Source organism: Lolium rigidum, chromosome 1, assembly GCF_022539505.1.
Source record: "Lolium rigidum isolate FL_2022 chromosome 1, APGP_CSIRO_Lrig_0.1, whole genome shotgun sequence".
Classification (NCBI taxonomy): domain Eukaryota; kingdom Viridiplantae; phylum Streptophyta; class Magnoliopsida; order Poales; family Poaceae; genus Lolium; species Lolium rigidum.
The window spans coordinates 47408224-47419043 of NC_061508.1; the positions used below are offsets into that span (position 1 = coordinate 47408224).

Consider the following 10820-nt stretch of genomic DNA (forward strand, 5'->3'; position numbering starts at 1 on the left):
GGACAGCCTCACTTTTCCCTGCTCGTATGCATTAAGGTAAAACCTAAATGAGATTGCATCCTCATCCGTGCAATAAACACAGCACCACCAACAACACTCGTGGCGACAGCTTTGGTTGGTGTGGGGACAGACGAGCGTGGTTGACCGGCAGCTCCGAGCTTTCAAGGTTTGGCCCCTGGAGCAAGTGGTGGCTACGCCGAGTCGCCGACGGAGAGAGGCCGGGTACTACTTACTACATGGCGGTTGACTCCTTCAGTTTGGCAGAGAGAGTCAAGAACGGTGGCCGTTACTGCATTTTGGCACGTCTCGCTCCCGATCGATCGAGCGGCGAAACATGTGAACGTGGCTGGTCTCCAGAAAGTAGATGGAGCATGGACCTGGGTAGGGTTGCGAGCAGGAGCCCGCGTAAATCCACCTACGGATGTTCTAAAAGTAACGTATGTTCTACAGGAGTAGTGTATTTTTTTTTACTACAGTATCTAAGATTAACACATGTTCGGAAGTGTACATGCAGGTTTACGGGATGTCCACTTTGCAACCCTAACGAGAGGGCACCCAAGGGTACACAAAGTTTCGATTTGCGGAATTGTCCAACTTTGCAACCCTAACTCAAGTTTTTGTGCATTCCTAACACAAAGTTTCGACCCGGTCAGTCTAACTGGCTGACAGCGCCTGCTGGATAATTCTCCCCAGCGTACCAGGTTACTGTATGTCACGCTGTCATCACAAAAGAGGAAAACAACGGCATTCCAACTTACATGTTTGCGCCGGAGAAGATGGTACAATTTGTCGAGCAGAATCCAGTTGGCTACATTTCACAGAACTCGCCGGAACAGAACATGAAAATGCTATGTAACTGCTCTCTTTTTTTACATGTTCCACACAAGGGGAATTGACCAAATTCAGCAGCTTTGATGAGGTATATATGGTACACTGCACTGCAGGCAAGCGTAGCCGGTGCAGAAGAGCTCTATGAAAGGCTGAAACTCAGGAGGATCCTCATCTTTTTCTCAGCACAATTCATCCAATGGCATTTCCACTACATCAGGTAGTGCAACTGGGCACACCCCCGAGAGTTTGTCAACATTGACACCTCTCCTAATACGTTTTATATAATCCCATCAGAGGCTTCTCCCTGTCTTCAACTCGTTTCCTCGCCGCTTCCCGCGCTCTGAGGGCTGCTTCCTCCTCCTTCGTGACCACCTTGGGCTTCTCCTCTCTTTTTCTCTTGTTAGCAGCAACACCAGATGGAGCGCCCTTCACAGCTCTCATCGGGTTCAGTGGTTTTGTGACCACCAAACCTGGAGCTGGCCCTCCTTTGATACTCGAGATAACTCCGCCTCCACCAGGTGGTTTTGCTTGCGAAGTTGACGATTGTGCAACATCAGTTTTGGAAGTTTCCACCGACTTGTATGCCTCTTCCTGGGTTACCCATTTGCCTGCTCAGCAAAAGAAACATAAATATATGAATTATAAGTTTATAACAAACAACGTTTCTGGTAAGCATGAAAGGACAAATACGAAATTTAGATATCTGTGTCTGCCTACAGGACGTACCTAAACCGTCAGAATAATAGAAGCCGGAGTTTGAGTCGTAGTAAAGTCCAGTAGATTTATCATGATAATACCCTGTAGTTGAGTCAAATACCCATCCTGCACAAACAAGATTTCAAACATGTTAACCAACACAGGTAAGACCTTCAGAATGGCATCAATGCATTGTTAACAATCTCAAAAAAAAAATGCTTTGTCACAGTTCAGCATAATCAGATTTTCTATTACAGTCCATGCAGAGTATACTTAACAATGTTCTTTAGTATTAAGGTTGAATTGGTGAATGCCTGGTGTCACAAAAACAATATAAGCTCAAAGTTCCCCATTGGACCATTTTTCAATGAAATGAAACGCAAAGGTCCTTTGCGTTTTCTCGAAAAAGTTCCCCATTGGACCATTTTTCCTAGGCCCGAAGTCCCCCGGGCCCATTTGAAATCTCCATCGACGCCCTAGCCCAGAACGACACATGTTCAAATTAATCACATGTGGTAATGCGATTAGATTTCCATCACCTAAGTAACTACTAGCGTCACCACCTATCTTATCTCCCTCTCTAGCACGTCTTGAAAACAGCGTGTCCCTTCTCCATGGCTATCATGTACTCTTGTATCCAAATCACCAAAGGCCAGCTGGAAAGAATCAGTATGTCAGTGTTGTGAGAGAAGTGGATGAGAAGGCAACAGAGAGGGGGCGAGGATGACGCCGTGCATGAGCCATGATACATCAATCACATACTGACACCGGCGGGCGTACGCACCTCATGTAACTTCCATCGACTAGGTTTCAAACACAGATCGACACTTCTCCAGCCTGCTGCTACAGTACCTCGTTCTCACATTAATCAACCACGTGAACATGAGTCTTTTTCGACTCTTCAGTTCCACGATTTGACTAGGTGGTTTATGTTTTTGTGTAAGGAAAAAAATATAACTATGCATAGCCATTTTAGTAGTCACAGCTATGCAACTATATGGAGGGAGTAGTCGTTGCATAGAGAAATAATATTCAGAGCATGTTGCAATCAACTTTCAACTAGAGTTTGGTATATTCAACTTGTGTCGCAAAATAAAATAACCTTTTAAATAAGTAGTGCAGGTGTATGTGTTTTGCTGTTTTGTAGGCTGTAACTATAGTACGGATGTTCTGCTAGTTCATACTATGGAATCCGCACAGACGAATTAACTGCCGGCTTAGTATTACTGGCAGATAGTCTTCGCTATCCAGTAATATAGCCCAAATTATCTTGTTACTGGTAGAACCCGAATTCATATATTAACCACCAGGCCACATGCTAAATTGTTGGACAACTAGACGCTTTGCTGGGGTACAGTTCATGAAAAATACACCTTTACTACCTTGCAGCTAGCTAAATTTCAATGCATCATTCAGATTTTTTTGTCCGTCTGATCCGGTCAATCTCGTACGCATCATGGTGAATTTTAATTGAAATGCTGTCTTAGCTGTGCCCTATCAAATAAGAATTTATTGAGATGTTCTAGTAAGGATGTTTGGCTTGCACGAATACAAAGAAAGTTGGATATAGTATTGAACCAGCTAGGAAGATATATTCAAATGGTTAATTTAAGGATAAGAAACAAGTGGGACTTGGAAAACTGACGATAAATATCGGGTTCTTCCTTGGTTCAGCAATCACATTCCCCTGCTGTGATGTGGCCATCTAGCTGGGAACTAAAGAAGTGAACAACTAGAATCAGTGGGAGAAAAGTCAGCAAGGTAACGAAAGCTCGAGGAGATGCTAATGATAGATCATCTATTTTATGCTACACGAATCAAATGTGACTATGCACACAATGGTAAAAGCAAATTAACAAAAAGAAGACACAATGGTAAAGTAAGGATGGAACGCAACAGGTATTCAGGTATCAAAGAAATCAACCTTCTCCAGGTGCTGCAGAACTGTCACCATCCACATTTCTCTGGTTATTCTCTAAATCTTTCTGGTAACTCTTTTTAGCTTTCTGCACAGAAAAAAATTGGAATATAATCAGACATATTGCATCCACAACTCAGGACAAGCTGCAACAGAATACAACAAGGAATTATGAAAGACAAAAAGTCTGTGCTGTAACAATGTAGCACCATATTTCTATTTACAAATCCAGTTCGCATGAGGTATTAATGTCATGGCTGAACTTAACTGATGGATTGTGATACATATAAAACTCAGGAAATAAAGGACTTACAGCTTCTATCAGCTGGAGGGCTTTAGCTGCTTGCTGCTGCTCCTTTTCCTTAGCAGCACCATCCTTTTGCATAGTAGACAATCTTTGGGTGACATTGTCCTTGTGCCGTTTGCCAAGTTCATGCGTTCTGATGCTGAACGGATTGTTTGATATGAAAATCTTACACAAGTCGCACCATTTGTTTCCTTGGCTCACCCAATACTGAAACAAGAGAGGATAAGTTATTAGTCCCAAAGTTGAACTTGAATAACTGGATGTTCAAGAGCATGACAGATTAATAGCACAACAGCCAGCACAAGATTGCAGGCAAATTTTCGAAAGGTCCTTAAAGTATACACGGATGAAGTGCCATCATGGAAGATGCCAACACGGAACCACATCACAGGGCCTTAGTTCTGAACTGTCTGCAGTTCGGCCTCCCAAAACTAAAGCCCTCCTTCTTCGCAACTGAACCATGCACAATCAAGGAACCTAACCCTAATTCTTCGAGAACCCCCACAAGACCAAAAGCTATACCGCCGCCGCCGCGCGATGTCCTGAGTCAATCAGCTAGCTAGCCCAGCAAAAACACGATTCTTATGCGAAGGGCGTGGCATCAACCGCAATAAGCGCCGGGCTACGCCCAAATCTGTGGGCGTGAATCTCGCAGCCCCGGACGGGTGACGCGCGGCCTTAAATTTCGCAAGAGGAAGTGAGAGAGAGGAGTACCTCCGTCATGGTGAGTGAGCGCTCCGCGCGATTGGGTCGTAGAGCTTCGTCTCCGGGGAGGTCGCCGGAGCAGCGGCCGAGCGGGGTTTGATTTTGGCGTTGGATGGAAGGAAGGACAGGGGATGCCGGTCGGGGTCGGGTAGGAGCCTAGGAGGCACTCGAGAGGAAAAAAAAATCGCTCCGGGTGTGTCTATGTCTAAGTTCGATTTTTTTGTTTTCAAACCGTATCGGGAATCGTAGTACAATTTAAACATAGTACTACTAATTTTTTAAAAATATTGATATTTTTTTAAATGCACATGCTATTAAAGATGCCTTAAGCTTGATGATCACAAACAAATGCACCAAAACCATTATTTCCAAAATTCATTGGCACATTTTTCTTTCAGAAGTAGCACATGCTAATGCTTTTCCCGCTCTCTAACCTTCTTCGAGAATTTTGTTGGAGCCATACACTTGTTCGACAATCTCTAACAGTACATATACAACAGCGAGAGTGGGTGAGATGGAATGATCAACAAGCAGGAAGTGCGAAACTTTCCATGCCACAATAATCCCTCCCTGGGTGCCATCCGCATGGGGGAAAACCAAATCGGTAAAATCAGCACGACCACATTTTTTGATAATTTCTAAATCTAAAATTTATAGCTTTGACTTTTCCAAACAAACTATTTCCACGTTGAACTTGTGCGCAACCACTAACACGAGGATACGATGGGCTAGATTGTTGAGCCCCCAAACATTCCACACTAACAAATTGCAATTCATAAGGAAATCTGATCACCGAAGAACTTACAAGGAGGTAGTCAGCGTGCAGGCTGGGCTCCCTTGGCTTTGGCTCACTTGGAGAGTGCGGTCAGCGCATTGATCTGCAGCAGCGAGAGTGGCTCGTCGATCAACGCATCTCATTCCTTGGCTGGGTCAACATCGGTCCATCGTGTTGGCCATCCTGGTCAACGGATTGTGGCCTAAAGGAATGTCCTCATGCTGGCTTGACTTTGCTGCTGCTCCAACTCGCCCCAGACGATAGATGCGCTAGCCATCCGTGAAAAAGATGAATTCTCTTGTCATCTTTGACAAAAGGACTGTGCATCCAAGAGGGGAGGAAGAGCGGGATGTGCATCTAAGAGCACAACGCCTAACCAAAACACATGAATACTCTAGTTATCTTGATTTCGAGAGAGATACGACTTGAGTGGAACGGTACAGTATCTGATAAAGTTGTAGTGTTGCCAGCGGACCTTGTAAGGCGAATCAAGTCTGAATCCGAACTGTGGAAGCGAGCTAAGCTTCGTGGAAGTGGACACCAGAGAGGAATAACTTTGTTAGGTGCTAGGCTTGGAGCGGACCGTGAGGCCAGATCGCTTGTGATGGGGTCAATTATATGTAATTTGTCAAAAGAAAACGGCAGCTACACGGATCTCGAGCCATCGGTCTTCTTCTCCAAAGCTTGTTCTCTATCTTTACATCTATGTACTACAGGTAAAAGAGATTCAGTAATATTTTATAAGTCATTGCAACACTTTATTTTGCCTTATTTGTATTAAGAATAGGCTTATGATGTTTGTTAAGAATGTTGGAATCTGATCTCGGCTAACAAACTGAGAGAGAAAACAGGGCGTGCCCCACCACACACATATCTGACGTGTGCATAGTGATCGAAAGTGCAAAATAAGACTCGGTTTTGATCAGGTTTCCCTAGCAGCACGTATATAAGGAATGCGAGAATGTTTTTCTGGTGATGACTGATGAGTTGAGCTAACAAATCACCCCAGCTGCCGATCTTAAAAGAGTGGTGCTATGGAGGCCATCTACCACCGCCGGCAGTGCCGATGGCGTCCATGTGTTTCCCGCACGACTATGACGTCTGTGCCACGCTACTTGTACACCACCCACGGTCTGAAGCCTGAAACGAGCGGGCAATCATGTACACTAGATTTAGATGTGCGCCTTGGCGCACGATCCCGTGAAACCCGTGCCGATATTTATTTTGTATAACAACGATAAAATCTAATTGCCAATATGATAATACATATCTTAGGTTTTATAAATCGATAACATTAGGATGAAATTGGGATAAAGCACACGAAACTACAACGGAACAACACTCATATATAACCGGAATGTGTTGTTTCATTGAACAAAAATATGAAGCCTAGATAGTTCTAAAATATGTTCTCGGACCTAGCATGGTGTACATATTTACCTTGTCAACAAAGTGAAGATAATGCTCAGTTTATGAACCAAACGTCCAGCAAATAGGATGAATTTAGGTTCACTCCAGCCGCTGCCAAAAAGCACTTGAATCCTTCATCCAGGTTTGGGACCAGCAAGCTCATCCCGCATCTGTTGGCACGCATCGCCTAGTTATTTTTCCTCTGCAGTCTGGTTTAGGCCAGCAAGCTTGATGTTGGGCCGTTTTCTTGTTTAGGCCTTCATTGGCTCTTCTAGGTCGCCTGGTACAGGCCTCTTTGGTCCTGATTTTTTATCCGCTCTACTTCACTTTACTGGCGTGAGGCTCTTTTCCTCATTTGGTGTGGGAATGGTATGGTAGAGCTGGTAGAAATGGAGCCAGATGTCGTTGTGGTAGGAGGAGAGGTTGTAAGATTGTATTATGTCTCACAATTGATACAAAACTGTTTGGGTACAAGGGATATAAGGCTCAGTTTTTTTGGCGGCTTCTCCGAGAAGCTGCCCTCCCCCCAGCTTCCTGGAGAAGCCGCTCCAAAAATTTAGGGAGGCTTCCGGACTAGTCTAGGCTAGATCATTTCGGAAGCCTTTCTAAATTTTGGGGGCGGCTTTCCCAGGAAGCTGGGAGGAGGGCAGCTTCTCGGAGAAGCCACCAAAAGAACTGAGCCTAAATAGTAGAGCCAACCGACTAAGCCTAAAACCCTAACTTGTGTTACAAGTCTAGCTTAACCGAAACATATAATCTAACATCCCCCCGCAGTGTCAACGTGGGGTTCAATCACGTTGAGACTGAAACGAATGTCATGAAACGGCTGTGTTGGCAGTCCCTTGGTAAAGATGTCGGCGAAGCTGCGTCGTAGTGGGAACATGAAGAACTCGAACTTGGCCCAAAGCAACTTTCTCCCCGACGAAGTGAATATCTATCTCAATATGCTTTGTCCGCCGATGCTCGAACCGGATTGCTCGGACATGTAAACCGCTGAAATATTATCACAATAAACAATAGTGGCCTGCTGGATGGGACGATGAAGTTCAGCCAACAACCGCCGTAGCCAAACTCGTCTCAGCAAGCTCGCATGTGCAACAGCTCGATACTCAGCTTCGCGGACGAGCGTGAAACCGTAACCTGTCGCTTAGAAGACCATGAAAGCAAATTGTTACCCATAAAAACACAATGATCCGGACGTGGACCGACGAGTGTCGGGGCATCCAGCCCGATCCGCATCGGAGTATCTTGTCAAACCGGTAGGTGAAGTGGTGTTTATGTGAAGGCCATAATCTAATGTTCCTTTTAGATATCTAAGAGTGCGTTTCATGTGATTGTAGTGAGGAACTCGTGGATCATGCATATATAGGCAGACTTGTTGGACAGAATAAGATATTTACGGGCGTGTTAGAGTAAGGTATTGTAGTGCACCCGCAATGCTACGGTAGAGAGTTGGGTCCGAGAATGGTTCGCCATCGGCAGAGAGTTTGGCGCTAGTGTCAACAGGTGTACGAGCAGGCCGACAATCAATCATGCATGCGCGGTTGAGAAGATCTAGAATGTACCGACGTTGGGAAAGAAAAAGACCATTAGAGTCACGTGTAACGGTGATGCCAAGAAAATGATGAAGCACACCAAGATCGGTCATAGAGAATTCAGAGTTAAGCGAGTGTAATAATATGATCAAGAAAAGTTTTAGTGGAAGCAGTGAGAATGATATCATCAACATAAAGAAGAAGATAAGTCGTGTGTGTGGAAGTGTGATAGACAAAAGGAGAGGTGTCGGTGAGAGAGGGAGTGAAACCGATTGTTTGAATGTAAGTTGAAAAACGTTGGAACCAAGCCCTAGGGGCTTGTTTGAGACCATAAAGAGATTTTTGAAGGAGACAAACATGGTCGGGAGCGAGAGGAGTCTTCAAAGCCTAAAGGTTGTTGACAATAAACAGTTTCTTGGAGAGCACCATGAAGAAAGGCATTTTTGACATCGAGTTGGTGAATGGGCCAAGAAGAGGAAGTGGCGATGCTAAGAACAGGTGCGAATAGTGCTAGGCTTGACAACAGGAGAGAAGGTCTCGTCGTAGTCGATGCCGTGCTCGCTGAGAGAAACCACGACAAACCCGGCGAGCCTTGTAGCGAGAGAGAGTTCCGTCGGAGAGAAATTTTTGGCGGAAAACCCATTTGCCGGAAACAATATTTGCACCGACAGGGCGAGGAACAAGGCGCCATGTATCATTGTGAATGAGAGCAGAAAACTCATCACGCATAGCGGCAGCCCAGTGAGGATCGAGAAGAGCACTTTTGTAGGTTTTAGGGATGGGGGAGATCGGAGAAGTGGTGGCATGAAGATTGAGACGCGGCCCTTTTGGAACGTGAAATCCCGTTTTGGCCCGAGTGCGCATTGTGTGATCATTTGTGGGAGCTTGGGTAGGAACAGCATTGGGTGGTAGAGGTGGAGTGGGATGAACAACGACGTCAGGCGCAGCGGATGAGTCAGACGTCGAAGATGGTGGAATAGGTGGAGAAGGAGCGGCGGGGGAGATGGGTGTATCGGGTGGAGCTGCGGACGCGGCAGAGGAAGCAGCCGACCCCGCTGTCGCGGCAGTGGAGTCGGTTGAAGGGTCGGCCGCGGCAGGCGAGGGGGGCACTGGGGTGGCGGTAGGAGCGGTGTAGTGGTGAGGAAACCTAGCAGGGTGAGCTATGGGATGATGTAGGGTAGGCGATGGGTCAATGGGAGTTTGGGAGGGTGTCCGTGTGGAGAAAGGAAAGATATGCTCGGAAAAAGTAACGTGCCGAGAGATGTGGACGCGGCCGGAGACGAGATCCGAGCAGCGATAACCCTTGTGTTCATCGAGTATCCTAGAAAGACACAGGGAATGGAGCGAGGTGATAGTTTGTTGGTGGAGATGGCGGCGGTGTTTGGAAAACAAAGACAGCCAAAGACGCGAAGTTCGAGTAGTTGGGATGACTAAGGTAAAGAGAGTAGAATGGTGTAGAGTTTGTGTTGGACTTGTGAGGCCGGATGTTAAGTAAGTAGGTGGCTGTGCGTAAGGCTTCGGCCCAGAATTTTGGTGGCATTGAGGAGTGGATTAAAAGAGTGCGAATGATGTCGTTTATTGTGCGAAGCGAGCGTTCTGCCTTGCCGTTTTGAGGTGAAGTGTATGGGCATGAAAATCGGAGAAGAATGCCATGTTGAAGAAAGAAGTTTCGGTTTTGAAAGTTATCAAATTCTTTGCCGTTGTCACATTGGATAAATTTAATGGGAAGAAAGAAGTGTGTGGCGACATATTTTTGAAAGTTTAGGAAAATGGTGTGTACGTCTGATTTGTTGCGTAAAGGAAAAGTCCGGACAAAGTGTGTGAAATCGTCTAGAACGACTAGATAATATTTAAAGCCGGAGACACTAGTATGGGGAGATGTCCATAAATCGCGAGTGCAAAAGTTCAAAAGGAAAGGTACTAACGGTAGTAGAGGAACTAAAGGGCAAGCGAACATGTTTTCCTTGGCTGACAAGCGGGACACATGGAGGTATTATGACTATCCTTATTACAATTTATTGAAAATTCGCTAAGTATAGAAGACAAGGTAGCGTTGTGGGGGTGGCCGAGACGGTGATGCCAGAGGTCGACGGACGCCGCCATGGAGGTGGGTGGGTCGTGGGTGGCGGCGCCATGGAGAGTGTAGAGGTCGCCGGAGCTATTGAACCGAGCGATTGATGACCCACAAGTATAGGGGGTGTATCGTAGTATCTTCGATAAGTAAGAATGTCGATCCCAACGAGGAGCAGAAGGTGTTGACAAGCAGTTTCGATGAAGGATTCATTGTAAATGCTCACAGACAAGTATTCAGGGGGTTTTGATGTAACAGTTGAATAAAGTACGAGTGTGTAAAGTGCGAGAGAAATAATTGCAGCGAGTGGCCCAATCCTTTTTAGCACAAAGGACAAGCCGGTTTGTTTACTTATAATGACCAAACGTTCTCGAGGACACACGGGATTTTAGTCTAATGCTTTCACTACATACGGCTAAATAATCTTCATTGTTATGATAAGTGTTGTGTGGGTGAACCTATGCTAATGTACTTGCCCTTCCTAGGACTAAATACATACTTGTGATTATACCCCTTGCAAGCATCCGCAACTACAAGAAAGTAATTAAGAATAAATCTAACCACAGCCTTAA

The 10820-nt window shown here is 45.5% G+C and overlaps 1 protein-coding gene across 1 annotated transcript; it reads right to left on the minus strand.

The window, feature by feature from the left end:
• Positions 1 to 851: 851 nt before the first annotated feature.
• LOC124685288 (zinc finger protein ZOP1-like) lies at positions 852 to 4628 on the minus strand. Its single transcript, XM_047219624.1, has 5 exons — positions 4467 to 4628; positions 3759 to 3959; positions 3452 to 3533; positions 1558 to 1653; positions 852 to 1439 (listed from the first exon to the last, which is right to left on the minus strand). Exons 1-5 carry the CDS (start codon positions 4473 to 4475, stop codon positions 1099 to 1101), a joined length of 729 nt encoding a protein of 242 aa, XP_047075580.1. The 5' UTR covers positions 4476 to 4628; the 3' UTR covers positions 852 to 1098.
• Between the last annotated feature and the right edge of the window lie 6192 nt (positions 4629 to 10820).